This window comes from Asterias amurensis, chromosome 15 (assembly GCF_032118995.1).
Source record: "Asterias amurensis chromosome 15, ASM3211899v1".
In the NCBI taxonomy this organism is placed as follows: Eukaryota; Metazoa; Echinodermata; class Asteroidea; order Forcipulatida; family Asteriidae; genus Asterias; species Asterias amurensis.
Window position 1 is genome coordinate 9569844 of NC_092662.1, and position 21544 is coordinate 9591387.

At 39.5% G+C, this 21544-nt stretch overlaps 1 protein-coding gene across 1 annotated transcript in view; it reads right to left on the bottom strand.

Annotated features, from left to right (window-relative positions):
* LOC139948325 (uncharacterized) overlaps positions 1-21544 on the bottom strand; it is a 161774-nt gene that overhangs the window by 17080 nt on the left and 123150 nt on the right. Inside the window, exons 19-21 of the mRNA XM_071946451.1 lie at positions 15098-15361; positions 3428-3691; positions 1089-1352 (exon numbers count right to left, since the gene is read on the bottom strand). Of these exons, the coding sequence (XP_071802552.1) occupies positions 1089-1352; positions 3428-3691; positions 15098-15361 (792 nt within the window). The remainder of the gene's footprint in view (positions 1-1088; positions 1353-3427; positions 3692-15097; positions 15362-21544) is intronic.

Sequence of the window (21544 nt, forward strand, 5' to 3'; positions counted from 1 at the left end):
TTCAGACAGTCCAGCTGACATTTGAATGTCGACAAAGCAGTTGGAGGATGCCCAGTCAAGTCACAAACATCCCCCGCTCTGTCAACTTGTTGCTCATCTTGGTCCGGCTGACATTTGTATTGATGAGAAGCAGTTGAAGGATGCCCCCAGTGGTCACACCCCCCCATGCAGAGTCATAGTACATTGTTCATATAAACAATTAAGGACCAGTCTACTTACAACGTTGCACGACGATGGAACAAAGATTTGACCAGTTGATCGTCCCCGCCCGCATCATTTTTTGAGGCCGCATCCGTTTTTTTTTTTACTATTTACTATTTTTCAATTTTTGTAAAAAAAAAACTTTTCAAAAGGACATGGCCTAGGAGTTTTTCCCGAAACTAATGTTATGCTCTATACCACGTGTAACAGTCTTTTTCATAATACAATATTAGTGAATGCAGCAACCAATCTTTCACAATCAGTCGATCTTGCAGGAATAGTTTGTGCAACGTGCAACCGTGTGCCTATCGCAGGAATGGTTTGTGGTTTGTGCAATTGGCTTATCCATTTGATGAATATTTGATGAATAGTTTGCGCAATTTGCGCATTATGCCGATAGATATGGAGTAATATGGAAAATTTAGGCTCAATTGGTCATCGGAGTCAGGAGAATATAACAGGAAAACCCACCCTTGTATCCGTGCGTTTTGCCGTGTCATGACATGTGTTTAAAATAAATCCGTAATTCTCGCTATTGAGAATTGATATTGTTTTACCGTTTTCTCAAAAAATAAAGCATTTCATGGAATATTATTTCAAGAGAAGTCTTTCACCACCATGACCACTACCTTCTGTAAACCCTGTAGGTTATTTGTAATCCTGTGAACTTTTTTGTGTGTACCGAAAGGGTCTAGAGGCTTTAAGAACAGCTACAGTACGTTAGATGTGCATAGGTGTGGCCAAAAGTACCATGTAGGTGGAACAAATAATGACACTCCAGTAGAGCATGTACCATTACAACATATGTAAAAGACGCTCAATGAGGCCACACAGCAAAAGAGAGAAGGGTTCCAGAGATCAAACACAAGCAGGCCATACGTACTTACCTATAACAAATATGCTAAATGTGCATGTTCCTTCATTCAGTGCAGTATCATCAACTCTGCATGTCACTGTTGTTAAGCCTACTGCATATGTGTCACCTGACATCACCGTATTACCCATACCGTCTTCACATACAACATTGGTTGTAACATCACCATCAACAGTATCACTGGCTGTTAGTGACCAAGTGACAGTGGACACTGCTGCTCCATTACTCACATTCATGGAAAGAGCAGTTGGACATGTGAATGTAGGAGCTTCATTATCTATAAGAAAGAATCATTTTCTTTTCATTTGTTACATGTATTTGACAAACTTGTTACAATAAAAAAAAACGTTGAACAAATGTAAAAACGTAAAGGAACATGTTGCCTTGGATCGGTTGAGTTGGTCTTTGAAAAGCATCTGTAACCGGTTTTAACAAAATCTATATGGGTAGAAAGATGTTGTAAAAGTAGAATACAATGATCCACACAAACACACCTCAAAATTGCACGGTTTTCCTTTTACCACGTCGACTAACATGGTTCGGCTATTTATGGGAGTCATTTTTGACTCCCATAAATGGCCAACCGCGTTAGTTCACAAAGTTAAAAGGAAAACCACCCTATTTTGAGGCAAATTTGTGTCGATCATTGTATTCTACTTTTTAAACATCTTTCCAACCATCATTTTATAACAAATGGTAATAAACGCTTTTTATAGACCATTTCGACTGATCCAAGGCAACGTGTTCCTTTAAACTCTTCTTGTAATACCTCTGTAAACCATCGGTCATGAAACTGAAACTAACAACTACACATTGTCACTGTACACGTACCAACACTCATAACCGATAACAACAGGCATAAAAAACAATGTAAACAAATATTTCTCAAGCAAGGAAAAACTTGAACTTCTAGGAAAAAAATCCAGATAAAAAATAAATTCTCCACTTGGGCTTGCTGTAAAGTAAAACCATGGAGAACTACCTCTTTCTTAAAATTAAAGAGAATTGAACAAATTAACAGGGAAAAACAAAACCATACAGGTTTCACTTGTCACATCTGTGTATCAAGCAAGGCTATGGCCCCAAGCGAAATCATGATATACACACGTAGATGAAGCAGTTGGAGGATGTCCCGAGTAGGCACAAACTCCCCCCCCCCCTCCCTTGGCTCCTGGTTTATCTCAAGATTTGTATTGACAAGCTGCCCAAATGGTCACAAATTCTCCCCCCCCCCCCAACCCCGCTCCGTCAACCCCTCTTTCACTTCAGACAGTCCAGCTGACATTTGAATGTCGACAAAGCAGTTGGAGGATGCCCAGTCAAGTCACAAACATCCCCCGCTCTGTCAACTTGTTGCTCATCTTGGTCCGGCTGACATTTGTATTGATGAGAAGCAGTTGAAGGATGCCCCCAGTGGTCACACCCCCCCATGCAGAGTCATAGTACATTGTTCATATAAACAATTAAGGACCAGTCTACTTACAACGTTGCACGACGATGGAACAAAGATTTGACCAGTTGATCGTCCCCGCCCGCATCATTTTTTGAGGCCGCATCCGTTTTTTTTTTTACTATTTACTATTTTTCAATTTTTGTAAAAAAAAAACTTTTCAAAAGGACATGGCCTAGGAGTTTTTCCCGAAACTAATGTTATGCTCTATACCACGTGTAACAGTCTTTTTCATAATACAATATTAGTGAATGCAGCAACCAATCTTTCACAATCAGTCGATCTTGCAGGAATAGTTTGTGCAACGTGCAACCGTGTGCCTATCGCAGGAATGGTTTGTGGTTTGTGCAATTGGCTTATCCATTTGATGAATATTTGATGAATAGTTTGCGCAATTTGCGCATTATGCCGATAGATATGGAATAATATGGAAAATTTAGGCTCAATTGGTCATCGGAGTCAGGAGAATATAACAGGAAAACCCACCCTTGTATCCGTGCGTTTTGCCGTGTCATGACATGTGTTTAAAATAAATCCGTAATTCTCGCTATTGAGAATTGATATTGTTTTACCGTTTTCTCAAAAAATAAAGCATTTCATGGAATATTATTTCAAGAGAAGTCTTTCACCACCATGACCACTACCTTCTGTAAACCCTGTAGGTTATTTGTAATCCTGTGAACTTTTTTGTGTGTACCGAAAGGGTCTAGAGGCTTTAAGAACAGCTACAGTACGTTAGATGTGCATAGGTGTGGCCAAAAGTACCATGTAGGTGGAACAAATAATGACACTCCAGTAGAGCATGTACCATTACAACATATGTAAAAGACGCTCAATGAGGCCACACAGCAAAAGAGAGAAGGGTTCCAGAGATCAAACACAAGCAGGCCATACGTACTTACCTATAACAGTTATGCTAAATGTGCATGTTCCTTCATTCAGTGCAGTATCATCAACTCTGCATGTCACTGTTGTTAAGCCTACTGCATATGTGTCACCTGACATCACCGTATTACCCATACCGTCTTCACATACAACATTGGTTGTAACATCACCATCAACAGTATCACTGGCTGTTAGTGACCAAGTGACAGTGGACACTGCTGCTCCATTACTCACATTCATGGAAAGAGCAGTTGGACATGTGAATGTAGGAGCTTCATTATCTATAAGAAAGAATCATTTTCTTTTCATTTGTTACATGTATTTGACAAACTTGTTACAATAAAAAAAAACGTTGAACAAATGTAAAAACGTAAAGGAACATGTTGCCTTGGATCGGTTGAGTTGGTCTTTGAAAAGCATCTGTAACCGGTTTTAACAAAATCTATATGGGTAGAAAGATGTTGTAAAAGTAGAATACAATGATCCACACAAACACACCTCGAAATTGCACGGTTTTCCTTTTACCACGTCGACTAACATGGTTCGGCTATTTATGGGAGTCATTTTTGACTCCCATAAATGGCCAACCGCGTTAGTTCACAAAGTTAAAAGGAAAACCACCCTATTTTGAGGCAAATTTGTGTCGATCATTGTATTCTACTTTTTAAACATCTTTCCAACCATCATTTTATAACAAATGGTAATAAACGCTTTTTATAGACCATTTCGACTGATCCAAGGCAACGTGTTCCTTTAAACTCTTCTTGTAATACCTCTGTAAACCATCGGTCATGAAACTGAAACTAACAACTACACATTGTCACTGTACACGTACCAACACTCATAACCGATAATAACAGGCATAAAAAACAATGTAAACAAATATTTCTCAAGCAAGGAAAAACTTGAACTTCTAGGAAAAAAATCCAGATAAAAAATAAATTCTCCACTTGGGCTTGCTGTAAAGTAAAACCATGGAGAACTACCTCTTTCTTAAAATTAAAGAGAATTGAACAGATTAACAGGGAAAAACAAAACCATACAGGTTTCACTTGTCACATCTGTGTATCAAGCAAGGCTATGGCCCCAAGCGAAATCATGATATACACACGTAGATGAAGCAATTGGAGGATGTCCCGAGTGGGCACAAACTCCCACCCCCCCCCCCCCCGCTCCCTTGGCTCCTGGTTTATCTCAAGATTTGTATTGACAAGCTGCCCGAGTGGTCACAAATTCTCCCCCCCCCCCCAACCCCGCTCCGTCAACCCCTCTTTCACTTCAGACAGTCCAGGTGACATTTGAATGTCGACAAAGCAGTTGGAGGATGCCCAGTCAAGTCACAAACATCCCCCGCTCTGTCAACTTGTTGCTCATCTTGGTCCGGCTGACATTTGTATTGATGAGAAGCAGTTGAAGGATGCCCCCAGTGGTCACACCCCTCCATGCAGAGTCATAGTACATTGTTCATATAAACAATTAAGGACCAGTCTACTTACAACGTTGCACGACGATGGAACAAAGATTTGACCAGTTGATCGTCCCCGCCCGCATCATTTTTTGAGGCCGCATCCGTTTTTTTTTTACTATTTACTATTTTTCAATTTTTGTAAAAAAAAAACTTTTCAAAAGGACATGGCCTAGGAGTTTTTCCCGAAACTAATGTTATATGCTCTATACCACGTGTAACAGTCTTTTTCATAATACAATATTAGTGAATGCAGCAACCAATCTTTCACAATCAGTCGATCTTGCAGGAATAGTTTGTGCAACGTGCAACCGTGTGCCTATCGCAGGAATGGTTTGTGGTTTGTGCAATTGGCTTATCCATTTGATGAAAATTTGATGAATAGTTTGCGCAATTTGCGCATTATCAGTCCGGTACATTGCCTAATCAGGGAACATTTCGTTTGTCTCCAGATCAGGCAACATGCTCCCAAAACAGGAAGCAAATCACAAAAAACATATTTTGCTTATAATTTTTCAGTCATTATTATTATTACCTTTTTTGAAATTTAATTACTTAGAGTGACACTTATTAAACTAAAATAAAATATTTTTCTTACATGTTACCAATATTACGTACTTTTTTTTCAACAAAGAAAAATTCAAATTCTCATAACTTTGGTCTACAATGCCTAACGGCTTCAGGGCTTTGTCAAATTATTCAGTCATCCATTAAGCAAAAATACGAAATTGACACATTATCGTTATGTATTGTTATAAAAAGTTATGGACCATTAAAAATTGCATGTCAAAACAACAAGATGGGTTAACACAAACGTTTCCTAAAAAGGAAACACAGTCACTTTACATCTTGGATGTTGCCTGTTTTGGAAACATTGTGAAGTGTCTCCAATTTTGGAGACGCATAAATTGTTCCCTGTTCAGGAAACTATTTCCCGTCTCCAATTCTGAAGACACTACAATTGTTTCCTGATTTGGGAACAATCTTGATGTTTCCATATCTGGAGTCATCTTATTGTTTCCATTTATGGAAACATGTGTGCCATGTATCCTGTTTAGGAAACACCTTTTTTCTTGTAGCAACAATTTTGAATATTGTGTGATTTGGGAAGAAATTTTATAGAATTTTGTTGTTAAAACTTATTTATAGGGCCTAAAGATTTGACTTCAAAGTAAGGATGGCACACTGATTTTTGTGATGTGGTGTTATCATACCAGGGGCTGCACACAAAGAACTAGAAATGATAGTTTTTAGAAAGCGTAACATATTTTCCTAAGAACTGTATAAAGTCAACTGACTATTTGAGTAGTTCTCAAATAGAGGAAACTTTGCCAGGGAATTTCTTGTGTTGAACTGATGTGTGCTGTCTGTGGCTCTGCGCCTTTTACTACATACATGTATAGCAAGCAAACTGGTACACAGTTTATGAAAATAGACTTCTATCTTGGAAACAATTCGATTGGAGGACTGAAAAAAGGGGCACTTTTTGTGTTTGCATGGCAATCCACTGGTTACCTCAAACTACTTGAAGCACAAACAATTACCTTCTATCGGGAGCAGATGTTGTTTGCTAAAGTTTCGTTGTTATTGCCGTTTTAAGTCATCATTCTTTTTTTCTAAACAATTGTTGTTATGGTGAAATTCAGTTTCTTTTCCATTTTGACCCTTCAGTCCAATAATAATTCATACGACTGCTGTTTTTGGTAGTATTTTCAAGTTGTTGTTTTGTTTACTTACTGTAGCTGGATCACTGCAGTAAGTTGATGGCTGTGGTTTTTAGCAGATGTGTTATATTACTCGCAAAAATACATTTTGTAGCTACTGGCCAATTGAATATACAATATTTTGCACACAAAATATTTCTGAAAGAACCAGATATATCTTTTTGTAGAATGGTGTGTGCGACTAAAGTTTTGTATTCTGTTTCAAGCGTGCGGTTCAATCATACCTCCATGGTTCAACCTTGGTTATAAACAAACTGACCCCTTTTTGCCACCTTAGTGTGAATAATGGCTTTGACAAGATAAGCCAATTAGCCTTTGCAATCTACACCCAAGTTAGCAGACTTCATGTAAATGTTTGCCCTACATGAAATACTTTCACCTCAGGCTGACCATTGCAACTACTGTGATGTTAGATTACAGAACTTTTAATTTACTGAATGCTCTCTGCAATTGCCTTCAAAAAGGTATCTCCTGTTGTTTAGTTTTGGGTGATGGTGTTCACAGCAATTTCACAGCAAGCTTACTTTGTCCATGGAGGATTGCCCATGCTTTGCCCAAGAAAGACCACACTTGTGGAACAGTAAACAATGAATAATTCAATTACTGAACTAAGTGGATTTTATGTGTTAACCCAACACCACAGGTACTCAAGTGACCTTCAGACCATGACCCAACTTGGGGACACTCACTCAGTGACTGGTACACACACACATACACCAAGGAGCAACTGCCACATCCACCTTAAAAACCCTAATGAATATTTTGCTTTATCCCTGCTGCAAATTTATTATCTTTAAAATCGTTTGCAGTACTTCTAGTTGCAGTAGTGTAGTCGGTATATGACACTTCTCTAGAATTGTAAGGGTCTTGGGTTTGAATCCCACCTGAGTAATATGCCTGTGAGATTTTTCACAGAACTCGGGTTCTGAGTCTACAATTACTGAGTATATAATACAGTGCTTACAACCATCGCTGTATTAAAAACCAAAATGATATACGTACATGTACCTACTCGCCCATACTCGTGGTGTCTGATTAGACTTATCAGCCAAAGTTGTTTTAATGCAGGGAGGGCGTTCCATGGTCATTAGTTGTTTTACAGATCGCAGCAAAGTTCGGAAGAAAAAACAAAAACCTACTTTTTCAACTCGGATTACGGGATAACCACCCGAGAAAAAAATCTTTGTCCGGGACAAAAACAAAATCTTATTTTTTGGCATATAATTACTTATGGAGAAAAAAAAGAGTTTCAACGTGCATTAAAAACCTCTTCAGTTTGCTGGTTGATGTGGAGGTACCGGTACATGTATGATTGCGTTAGATTATTCCCCCCTAAAAGATAAACTCTAGGCTAAAATGATGTCCCAATTAAATCCTCCGCTCACGACTTCTGCCTGTTGAGACTGCGCTCATGGAGCACATTTTAAGGAATTTGCTAGAAATCAGGACACACTTGTGCGCAATTCACGTTTTGCCCTCCGCCGAATTGCCAAATTGTAGGCTGAATCTTCTGAGAGAGCAAAAAGCATGCACCATCTTCAAATTAGCGCTTTGTTTGCATGCCAGCTCAAGTTGATAATTCTGAAAACTGCGTACAATCTTAAGATTGTGCATTATCTTTTATTTTTTCCCAGTCTGGCCCCAATGCGCAAGAAAATAGTTGCGGTGTGTGAGAGTATGAGACAGACCCCTAATGCCAAGTCTCACGCGTCTCAATTGTTTTTGTTTAGTGGCAAAGTGATCACTTACTTATTTGAAAGTTTTTTCGAAATTGCAACTTATAAATTATAATCAACTTTTAATGGCGGACAAAGTGACAGAAATTTCAAAGAAATCAGAATAAAAATTTCATGTGGTAGAGACTGTTAGTGTCATTCAACAAAATCTGAGCATAAAGCAAAAAGACATTTTTGTTTTAAACTACCACTGAGCTGATTATATTTGTAATCTTGGTAAAAGTTGTGTTGAATATAGGCAGTGTGATCCTGTGACCCACACAAAATATCCATCATGCCCATTATTAGCTTCATCCCTGTGTTTTAACATAGAGAAAGGTTAGGCCCCTGTACATTGTTTATTCTGCCTGACCACAGAGCTCCATTATATAACCTATTACTAACAGTCACTGCCCCCCTGTAGTAAGGTATGGTTATGATGGTCCCTGAAACCAAATCCCTGAATACTATTACCAGTGCCACACATGCCAGAGCAATACCAGCTGAATTTCAAATAAACTTACATGTACATGGCATGTACTGTACATGTCCTCTAGAATGCACTTTACCAACACAGTTTTCCAGTCTTATATTTCAGAATGATCCAAGTAGGAGAACAAAGGCCTAAGTCTGGCACTTCTTTTTAACAAACCAACAAGCAAACAAACATAACTGACAATAATTAGGGAAAATGATTAGTTTCAAGGGAAATGTTTCAGTCTTAAATGTAGTCGTTTTTTAAATTGCTAGTGCAAAATTCCTGAGGAAAGCCATCCTTTTGTTTTCACTAGAGTTAGTGTGACCCTAAAAATGACAAATTTTGTTTGGAAAGGAAGAGCAAAATCCTACATGTAGCCAGCCTGCAGAGAAATGTTGTGAATAGGGAAGACAGTGTAGCCACAAAGACACTGATTGTTTTGTTTTTCCAGGACATGGGTGCACCAAACAACTTTGTTAATGCAAAGAGGTAGTTAAGGTATCGGCGCAATCGTTGGAAAATGAGGAGTACTTTTATGGGACAGGCAACTCTAAAACCGTTGGAGTTGTGTTTTTGTTTTTAAATGAAGATAGTGACTGAAGAGAGAGGGAAGGGCGTTAGATGGATGGTATGGGGGTAATGGGGGGGGGGGAGAAAGTGTGGTGAGGAACAGCATACATCTTCCATGAAGTTTACCATATATGACGTATGCCTAGAAACATTCCAACAACGATGTTGTATTTTCTCATAAGATGTGATATGTCATATTTTATGTATGAGAAGTACAAGGCATTAGTTCTTATTCAACGATTTGTTTTTATGACATGGGAGGTCAGATGATTAAAGGGACATGTTGCCTTGGATCGGACAGGTTGGCAGTATAAAAAGCATTTGTAACCGTTTGTGTATAAAATGCAAATGGTTGGAAAGTTGTTTTAAATTAGAATACAACGATCCACACACATTTGCCTCAACATTGCGTGGTTTTCCTTTTGCTTTGCGCACTAACACGGTCGGCCATTTACCAGAGACAAAAATTTGACTACCATAAATGGCCGACCGTATGAAAACCACGCAATTTCAAGGCATATTTGTGTGGATCATTGTATTTAACCTTTAGAACATCTTTCCAACCATGCATTTTATAGCAAATGGTAACGCTTTTCAAAGACCAACACGACCGGTCTAAGGCAGCTTGATCCTTTAACCATGGAGGTAGAACACTCCTAGGGTTAACAGAAGGTGGGAGTTTGGGGGGGGGGGACAGAGAAAGACAGACAGAGTAAATTATTGTCCAGCCACAGGTTTGCTCAAACAGTCACTGGCCAACCAACTAATGTTGAGTAAACTTGTGTGCAGGAAATTGTTTCCACAGTGGCTAAAAAGAGGCTGGGTAGAAAATTTGTATGTAGATGATGGCCAAATGGCAAAAGAAGTTTAACCATGCCTGGACCGCATCTAATTGTTTTATAATGAGATATCATTCAAGACCTCTGTATGGGAATTGGGGTGTCCATAGGCTATGGTCATATACCGACTTTTTAGTACAAGAAAGAAAAAAGGGTTGTTTTTTTTGCCAAAGGAGAGATTTGTCCAAGTTTAAGTTTTGTTAAATAGTACATGAAAATAACAGATATACATGTACATGTAAGTATCTTCAAAAACGAAAAGCATTACAATAAAAAATAAGTTGTAAGATATAGAAAAACCAAATGCTATTCAATCCTCAGAGTATCACTTTAAACTTAACAACTACTGATAACCTGACTGGACACTATTGGTAATTACTCAAAATCTTTATTAGCATAAAACCTTACTTGTTAACAAGTAATTGGGAGAGGTTGGTAGTATAAAACATTGTGAGAAAAGGCTCCCTCTGAAGTGGAGTAGTTTTCGAGAAAGAAGTAAATTTCCCTGAATTTGATTTCCATACCTTGCCAACTCTACTGTTTTATCATAGAGTAAGGACTCTATGGTTTTATGAACCAGGCTAAAGGCATAAACAATACCAACAAAGCTTCCTGTTCCCACATACACATCATGTACATGTAGCATAGTGCACAAGTGAGAGATGATAATTAAGATAAGAAAACTGGTTGTAAGAGAATCTCAGTGGGGGTCTAGTGAATCTCACCACATGCACATACAGTACAGTCCTTGCCCTATGGTACAGTGTACACACTAACAATGATGCCTGGGGCAAACTCTACTCTGGCCCACACTAGTTAATAGGACTTTTAAAAGCATGTGAAACAGATAATATAAACATTAAATGAACCTATAAAAGCAACAAATAATCCAAACTTCAGTGAAATGTATAGTAACAAAGTTGTTTGATGCACCCATGCCCTGGCAAAAAGGCAATCAAGAACTGTCTTTCTGGCTACACAACGTACACTGTCTTCCCTATTCACAAAATTTCTGTGCAGGCTACATTTCGCTCTTCCTTTCCAACACAATTAATTGCATCTCAACATCTTACAATGGATCTGGTTCATGAACCCACCTGCCCGCTTACTCATTGTAAATCGTTCAGTAAATTGAGACCATGGAACTCGATTTGAACTCGCTTCTGACTGGGACGAAGTTGGCGACCTCTCAAGCGCTCAAACCCAGCCCGACAAGCTTATAAAAATGCCCTTTAAAAAGAGAGCAAACAATGTGAAGAAAATGCACACACAGTTCAAACTGATCATGCGCAAAATATAACCATGAATAACAATAGTAAAAACAAAGACATTTGTAAAGCGCCTAAACCAAAAGCCTCTAAGCGCATAAAGAAAACAATAAAGTATTAAAGTGAAATATACACTACAAGTAAAAGCAGATTACAAATAAAATAAGCAGCTTCAAAAAAATGAGTTTTTAACAGAGATTTAATACAGTGTAAAGAACTATGCACAGGAAAACTATTCCAAAGAAAAGGAGCGCGCAGCGTAAGAAAATGATCTTCGACCATAAAAAATGGAAGAAGCTCTTGTTGTGGTAAGGAATGACTTGAGAAAGAACGTTAAATCCAAGTAGGGGAATAGTGGTGAACAAGTTCAGAATGAGCAGGAGATTGACATATTGAGCTTTGAAAGTTAAACAAAAATATAAATAAATTATACGAAACTTAACTGGGAGCCGATGCAACAATTAGTATTGGTATGGGGAGAGCGAGGCAAGCAAGAAACAAGGCGAGCAGCAGTGTTGTGTACTGGCTGAATTTTAATTGTGGCGAAAGCGAGAACAAGATGAAGGGTTGAAGCTTCATCCAGGTAGCGGCGAGTCTTCTTCATCACTTAATTTATTTAAATTTTAGTTAAAAACCCATTTGTTTACTTCACCCATTTAATTCATTCTTGCTCTGTTTGTGTATTTGTTTTTTCATTTTTTCTCTGCATTTTTTGTATACCTTGTAATGCGCACTTTGCGCAGTTGTATGCGCAATATAAATTTCCGTTTTGTTATCATTATTATACTCCTGATAGCCAGGAGAGCTCCTTTGCAAACATTATCAACACACTTGTCTACTCAATGCACAATGAAGAATCCATAATTACACCGAGGTTACAGGCAAATTCAGATGGTTCAATAATGGCAGACTGGGCAATATGTAAGGGTGGCGTAGAAATTTTTATGAAACAAGATCTTAAAAATAAAATCTCAGTTTTTGAGTTATTCAGAGAGAGTTTGTTGGGCAAAGCCCAAGATTTGACATCTTGCTTTAGCAATGGCAGAAGCGTGATCAGCTGGATTAAATGTAAAGTGAAAGGCTGAAAAGGAACCAAGTATCACTCCTTACTTTTTTACCCACAGTATTACTTACTGTAGTGCTTTACACACTCTTAACCAACTGTGTTATTTTATATGTACTGCATGTTTTATTCTTATGTACTGCATGTTTAAACAAATCAAATTTAAAGAGACGGTACAAAACACAAACGTTACAATCATTTTTCTCCAGAGAGCATCTTCACCTTTGACTACTTGGGGGGCCCTCGGACCCAATTATTAGGTGTTCGGGCCAACAGCCCAGAACACCTCTTATTATTGTTCGTCTTTTTCTTAGTTTTCTTCATACTTCTTCTTCTTCTTCTCCTCAGCATCCCTTGTCCGTTAACAAAAGCACCATTTCCAAGCTCGTATGAACTTGAAACTTCACACATAGTTAGATATTCAATAGGAGAGGAAACCGTTGAAGTTACGTCATGATGACGTCATACGTTAATGAGTTGTAAATATTAAAAGTTTATTATGTCAAAAAATCATAACTTTTGATCTACATAATGGATTTTTACAATTAATACACATCATCGGAAAGGTCGTTAAAAGCTGTGTAAACGCTTCGCAGACATGACCCCATTTTGATCTTGTCTTCCGGTTCAAACTCGAGGTTGAAAATTCACAAAATCATGCATAAAGAACTACGAAATGTCCCCATTGGTCGTATGTAAAGATTGTACGCATACAACACGTGTAGTGTTTTCATGTGCTCATCCGGCCCCATATAGCGCGTGATGTAAAGTTCGTTATTGTCTGTGTTCGAGGCGTTCAACATTTCCCATTCCGTTAGTTAGTCTGCTCTTCAGTCGTCAATACTTCATAAGTTCATATTTCCTCAACCACATTTTAAAAGCTATTTTGACAATCTATACATCATATGAAAGGGTTTTACAAACTTCAAAAAAATGGATATGTTGGTAACCTTTTCTTGACCTTTTGATCTGTCTTAACCGGAAGTGACTGTAAATTGCTTTGAACACGGCGTTATTTAACGGCTCTTAGGTTGAAGTGTGCACCTTTTGATGCTATACAATCACATAATACAAGTCTGGCAAAAGTTTTATTTAAATAAATAATACTGATCAGAGTCACCAAAAAATTAAGTGCGCTCTCTAGCGGCAGATTAACAAAGTTAGATGGCTAGATGTTTTGTCAGAGTTAAGGACAATTGTTTCAAAAAGGTGTACATAATCTCCTTCATAATAGCAACATATCTGTGGAGTCTTACGTAGCTTGATGAGGTCGTCATATTGCTTTAAAGGTGCACTTTTCAAAGCGAAAACCAAAAGTTCGACTGAGGTGAAACTTGGTGTATTGTAAGTCAAGAACGTTAACTTCTTGAACACGAAATGACGTCATGATGACGTCATCATTTTGTTTTGGCAATATTTCCAATTTTGGTCATTTATTATTACAAATCTTGACAACAAAGCAAGGTGTAACATTTGTTTGTTAATTGTTTTTATATTATGATTTCATTTTTTAGTTTTTTACAAAACTTGCAAAAGTACTGAGTATACAGTGCTTCAAACAGATCGGGAAAGGGTTACTAAATTATAAAAACGCACCTAACACCTTTTGTTTGTAATTTACAAACAACACATGTCTAGTATTATTATTGTCGTTGTTTATTTAATTATTTATTCTGGGGCACTCTGGAGCACTTCCTAAAGATTTTTAATTTCTTTTAAAGAAATTCCTGATTGAAGGGGAATGTTTCCTAATCAGGATACTATTTGTTCCCTGATTTAGAAACACTACACAAGATGAAAAAAGTTTCCTGATTTGGAAATGTTAGTAGTGTTTCCTGTTGTGGAGACACTGTACACTTTGCCAAAAGTTTCCTGATCAGGTAACATTTGAAGTGTTACCTATTTTGGAGACACTATGAACTTTGACAAATGTGTCCTGATCAGGAAACATTTTAAATGTCTCCATAATTGGAGACAGTTGTACTGGAGAATGAATGTTTCCTGATCAGGGTACATGTTGCCAAAACGAGAAAATTGTTCCCTGATTAGGCATTGTACCGGACTGATTATGCCGATAGATATGGAATAATATGGAAAATTTAGGCTCAATTGGTCATCGGAGTCAGGAGAATATAACAGGAAAACCCACCCTTGTATCCGTGCGTTTTGCCGTGTCATGACATGTGTTTAAAATAAATCCGTAATTCTCGCTATTGAGAATTGATATTGTTTTACCGTTTTCTCAAAAAATAAAGCATTTCATGGAATATTATTTCAAGAGAAGTCTTTCACCACCATGACCACTACCTTCTGTAAACCCTGTAGGTTATTTGTAATCCTGTGAACTTTTTTGTGTGTACCGAAAGGGTCTAGAGGCTTTAAGAACAGCTACAGTACGTTAGATGTGCATAGGTGTGGCCAAAAGTACCATGTAGGTGGAACAAATAATGACACTCCAGTAGAGCATGTACCATTACAACATATGTAAAAGACGCTCAATGAGGCCACACAGCAAAAGAGAGAAGGGTTCCAGAGATCAAACACAAGCAGGCCATACGTACTTACCTATAACAGTTATGCTAAATGTGCATGTTCCTTCATTCAGTGCAGTATCATCAACTCTGCATGTCACTGTTGTTAAGCCTACTGCATATGTGTCACCTGACATCACCGTATTACCCATACCGTCTTCACATACAACATTGGTTGTAACATCACCATCAACAGTATCACTGGCTGTTAGTGACCAAGTGACAGTGGACACTGCTGCTCCATTACTCACATTCATGGAAAGAGCAGTTGGACATGTGAATGTAGGAGCTTCATTATCTATAAGAAAGAATCATTTTCTTTTCATTTGTTACATGTATTTGACAAACTTGTTACAATAAAAAAAAACGTTGAACAAATGTAAAAACGTAAAGGAACATGTTGCCTTGGATCGGTTGAGTTGGTCTTTGAAAAGCATCTGTAACCGGTTTTAACAAAATCTATATGGGTAGAAAGATGTTGTAAAAGTAGAATACAATGATCCACACAAACACACCTCGAAATTGCACGGTTTTCCTTTTACCACGTCGACTAACATGGTTCGGCTATTTATGGGAGTCATTTTTGACTCCCACAAATGGCCAACCGCGTTAGTTCACAAAGTTAAAAGGAAAACCACCCTATTTTGAGGCAAATTTGTGTCGATCATTGTATTCTACTTTTTAAACATCTTTCCAACCATCATTTTATAACATGGTAATAAACGCTTTTTATAGACCATTTCGACTGATCCAAGGCAACGTGTTCCTTTACTCTTCTTGTAATACCTCTGTAAACCATCGGTCATGAAACTGAAACTAACAACTACACACTGTCACTGTACACGTACCAACACTCATAACCGATAACAACAGGCATAAAAAACAATGTAAACAAATTCAAGCAAGGAAAAACTTGAACTTCTGGGAAAAAAATCCAGATAAAAAATAAATTCTCCACTTGGGCTTGCTGTAAAGTAAAACCATGGAGAACTACCTCTTTCTTAAAATTAAAGAGAATTGAGCAAATTAACAGGGAAAAACAAAACCATACAGGTTTCACTTGTCACATCTGTGTATCAAGCAAGGCTATGGCCCCAAGCGAAATCATGATATACACACGTAGATGAAGCAGTTGGAGGATGTCCCGAGTGGGCACAAACTCCCACCCCCCCCCCCCCCCCCCCCCCCCCCCCCCGCTCCCTTGGCTCCTGGTTTATCTCAAGATTTGTATTGACAAGCTGCCCGAGTGGTCACAAATTCTCCCCCCCCCCCCAACCCCGCTCTGTCAACCCCTCTTTCACTTCAGACAGTCCAGGTGACATTTGAATGTCGACAAAGCAGTTGGAGGATGCCCAGTCAAGTCACAAACATCCCCCGCTCTGTCAACTTGTTGCTCATCTTGGTCCGGCTGACATATGGTCCGGCTGACATTTGTATTGATGAAGCAGTTGGAGGATGCCCCCAGTGGTCACAACCCCCCCCCCCCCATGCAGAGTCATAGTACATTGTTCATATAAACAATTAAGGACCAGTCTACTTACAACGTTGCATGACGATGGAACAAAGATTTGACCAGTTGATCGTCCCCGCCCGCATCATTTTTTGAGGCCGCATCTGTTTCTTTTTTACTATTTACTATTTTTCAATTTTTGTAAAAAAAAATCTTTTCAAAAGGACATGGCCTAGGAGTTTTTCCTGAAACTAATGTTATGCTCTATACCATGTGTAACAGTCTTTTTCATAATACAATATTAGTTAATGCAGCAACCAATCTTTTTACTTTAAAGTAATCCGACCCTATTCATAGTGTTAACACAGGTCCTCATGCAACAAATAGGTATAAAATAAGTTTGCGGTGGGTTCAAACTGAAGAATATGTTGCCTGTTTGATTTGAAATACTTAGCGGCCATCTTGAAAAAATTACTATTTACTATTTTTCGATTTTTGTAAAAAAAAATCTTTTCAGAAAGGACTGGCCTAGGGGCTTTTCCAGCAACTAATGTTATTCTCAATACCACGTTTAACAGTCTTTTTCATAAACAATATTACTGAATGCACCAACAAATCTTTTTACTTTAGTGTAATGCGACCCTGTTAATAGTGTGGAGAGGTAAAAGCTAAAGAATCTTTCTTGCTCAGAAAGTTAATGTTGTAAAATTTGTAATGTTTTTCTCTATGGATTGGGCATGCAGTTCATTTTTTTAACAGGCTGAGGGAGCTGCATTAACTACAAAACACTGGCAGCTCAGCTTGTGATGGGCAGAAGTAGTACTGGCCCCCAGTATACTAAATTTGGCACATGTGTGGCCCCCAACAGGAACACATTTGAAAATAATGCCTATGCTATCCTGTAGCAGAGTTCATTGGCCAGGCTGGCACACCGTCAAAGTGCTGCAATGACCCTAGAGTAACAATTCGCTTAGACTTGACTAAAGTCCCAATCCCATGCCAATCTCAGCAAAACTCTTGTTTTGTGATGTTCTGCATTCTCCAACCTGTGCCGCACACGGGACCAGGGACTTGACGATGCCGCAGTGCCTGATATGTATTCACTTATGAATACGTCCCGTGTTTTTCCTGAATCATTAAAGCAGTCCATCATCACACCTGTGCTTTGAGAAACCTACCATGAATTGCAATGTACTCAAATAGCTTTCGCCCGATTTCTAATAGTAAATTCCTTACCAAACTCACTGAAAAGGCTGCATCATGTCAAGTCCCAAACCACGTCAACAACAACAACTTTGATGAGAAATTTCAATCCGCCTATAAAGCACACCACAGCACAGAAACGGCCTTAAGGTCAAAACTGACATTTCACATTCTCTTGACAAAAACAAAGTTGTTCTAATGGTTTTATTCGATATGTATGTCTGCAGCCTTTGATTCAATTGATCATCATATTCTTTTGGATAGGCTTGAGACGCGTTTTGGTATCACAGGTGTTGCCCTTGCATGGTTCCAGTCTTACCTAAATGATCGCTGTACCAAAGTGTCCATTAGAAATGCAGTATCTGATAACCATGTTCTTAAAGGTCCATACAGCAGGGCCCTGTTATAGGACCACAGGGATTTATCATGTACACTCATCCCATTGGCGACATCATCAGATACCATAATATTAATTTCCATGTCTATGCCGATGACACCCAACTTTATACCGAGTTTGACCCCAAGGTTCTAGGTCAAGCCAAAACTGAATTTATGGTGTTCACCTCTCCCAGGGTTCTTAAAACACTTCCCAACATCCAGCTCGATTTAGATGACATATCCATCAACCCCTCTGCTACTGTCAAACATTTGGGTGTAAATCTCGACCAGGTTTTGAGAGAATGTTGGAATCGAGAGATGTCATGTGTGTCCTTGAGATGTTGAGGCAGAGAGTTCCAGAGGCGTGGTGAAATGTTACTGAATGCCCTGTCCCCATAGCTGGATAAACGGGTCAGAGGAACATAGAGCATGCTGCCAGATGACCTCAGACCCGGCCTGGCACTACGGGGCCGAATCATGTTCTGTATGTAGGTAGGGGATAGTCCATGGAGAGCCTTGAATGTCAGAAGGATGATCTTGTATTGGATTCTGGAATGAATGGGTAACCAGTGGAGATTGTGTAGAATAGGAGAAATGTGTGAAGATATTTTGGTACCGGTCAGTAATCTTGCTGCGGCATTTTGGACAGATTGTAGGTGATGAAGTGTGTTTTTAGGAAGCCCGGCCAGGAGACTATTGCAGAAGTCAAGCCTACTAGTGATAAAAGCATGAATAAGCTGTTCTGCTGCGCTAGTAGTAAGTGTCGAATTGCAGCTATACGCCTAAGGAACATGTAAGAGGTCCGACAGGTATTAGAGACGTGCTTCTTGAGGTCCATGCTTTGGTCAAAAAGCACGCCTAGGTTGCGGGCATCTGAGCTTGGTTGAACATGAGCATCCCCAACCTGTATGTCCTGTATTTGTACCTTGTGTCGGAAGTGAGGGGGAAGATATGACAAGAAACTCAGTCTTATGAGGATTGAATTTGAGAAAATTAACTGACATCCATGTTTGGATATCAGTGAGGCAGTTAGTGAGTACATCAAGCACTTTGGAATCATCACCTGTGACAGTGGGGCAGAATGTAGTGTATAATTGAGAGTCGTCTGCGTAAAAGTGATATTGTAAACCATGGTTACGAGCAATTTGACCAAGAGGCGAAGTGTGAAGTGTGAAAGCACCGGGCCGAGGACAGAGCCCTGAGGTATTCCGTAAGGAACCTTGGCCAAAGCCGAAGCCTCGTCTTGTATTTTGATGATCTGAGAACGATCATGTAGATAAGACTTAAACCAGGATAGGGCAGAGCCTTGGATGCCAAAATAATTATACAATCTGTGAAGCAATAATTTGTGGTCAATTGTGTCAAAGGCCGACGAGAGATCGAGCAAGACTAGCAGTACAACCTTTTTGTTGTCAACTGCACACATGATGTCGTTGTGGACTTTTAAGAGGGCAGTCTCGACACTATGAAATTGCTTGTAAGCAGATTGTTGGCTCTCGTGCAACTCATGTCGATCTACATGTGCATTTAACCTGCTTGCTACTACCTTCTCGACGACCTTTGACACAAAAGACAGGTTGGATATAGGACGATAATTGTTCAAGTCATTAGAGTCCAGGGCTTGTTTCTTGATGGCTGGGGTAACCAGAGCCGTTTTAAAACATCTCGGAAAACTACCAGTGCTGAGTGACATGTTCGTGATCTTGGTTATATGACCCACAATTGTTTCCAAGCTTGCCTTGACCAAAGATGTAGGTATAGTGGGTCCAGCGAGCATGATTTTGTGGGGGAGGCCCTAATGAGTTTAGCAATCTCGAGTTCCGAGGCCAGGGTGAATGAAGTGAGCACATCCTGACAGGGCTGCAGATTTTCAAGGTTGTCTGAAGATGCAGGTATGGAGGGTCCATAACTCTCTGGCTGTAGACCGTCTCTAATTTGCTGGATCTTGTCGGTAAAATAGCCGGAGAACCTGGTCACGAGTTCTTTGAGGGATGAATGAACAGGTAGCTTGGGTGTTGGTTTCCTGTTCATGAGGCGGTTTGTTATCTGAAATAGGGATTTCTGGTTACCCTGACAGTCGCGGATTTGTCCATGATAGTATTTTGACTTAGCAGCAGTAAAAATATGTTTGACCTTATCCCGCTGTGACTTGAACATATCATGGTCAATCTTGAGGTTGGTTGTCCGCCACTTTCTTTCCAGTTGGCGGCGCCGTTGCTTGGCGATAGCGATATCTTTGTTGTACCACAGGACTGCGGGCCGTTCGACGATCTGACAAGTCTTTATTGGGGCATGGGAGTTGACAAGTTGGGCAAGGACGGAATTATACTGATCAGTGAGGTCATCAAGTGTGGTGGCGGGATCAGTACAAATGGAAGAGGCGATGACGTCATTCCTAAAGCTTTCCAAGTTAATGGATTTGATTTTGCGGTAGGATACCAGTCTTTTAGTGTGCTGCGGTTTGTGGAGATCCAGGAGGCAGTGGACCGCACAGTGGTCAGACACAAACTCAGATGAAAGAATTGACTTGAAGAGGTTGTCTGATTGGCGAACAATCACGAGATCAATGGTATGGCCAGATGTGTGTGTTTTGAAATTCACCAATTGCTGCATACCATACTGCTGAAGAAGGTCTCGGAAGTGATTAGTTTCGGATGTATTGTTGTCCCAGTGAATGTTAAAATCACCCAGAATAATGGGAGTTCCGTTGAAGAGCACCTGCTGATTCAGTAGCTCAGTGAATTCTTCTATGAACCGACTGAATGGGACTCGACGTCGCTGTGAAGGTGGAGGTTTGTAAAGAACAGTGACACTTAAGTGGTGATTGTTGTGGATAGTGTCAACTGTGATGTGTTCAAAGGAAGAAGGGGATTGCGTCTGGTTGTCAGGTGGTTGCTTAGAAACAGACGCGGTGAGTCCCGATTTACACAGCAGGGCAACACCACCTCCTCTCCTGCCTTTTCTGTGGGTGTGGACAAGGTTGTAACCCTTGGGGGATAAGTTTGCACTGTTTTGGTCATTCTCGGATTTAAACCAGGTTTCTGTGAGAGCCAATATATCAATGTCGTGGTCTATAATGTGGTCCTTGATCAAGCTAGCTTTATTACATGCCGACTGGCAATTCAGCAAACCAAGTTTTGTCATAAGTGCATTACAACTGTGACGCTGATTATGAATATCAATTGTAGAATATCCTCTGACTTTTTGCTTACCAGCCCGACAAACCCTGTGAACACGACGCCACTTACCGATTCCATGGCTCTTGATAGAAGCAAACACGTCTCTGGGTAATGTTAGCTGTTGAGGAGTCATGTTGGCTCTGATATCCCTTAGGCTGTTGCTGTCATAGTGCAGTATGTGCTGCAGTGAGTTTGACATGACTGGCTCAGTACAAATAGCTGCAAGTGCAAGCAGACTGCAGCTCCACAATACATGCACAAGGTGTGTCAT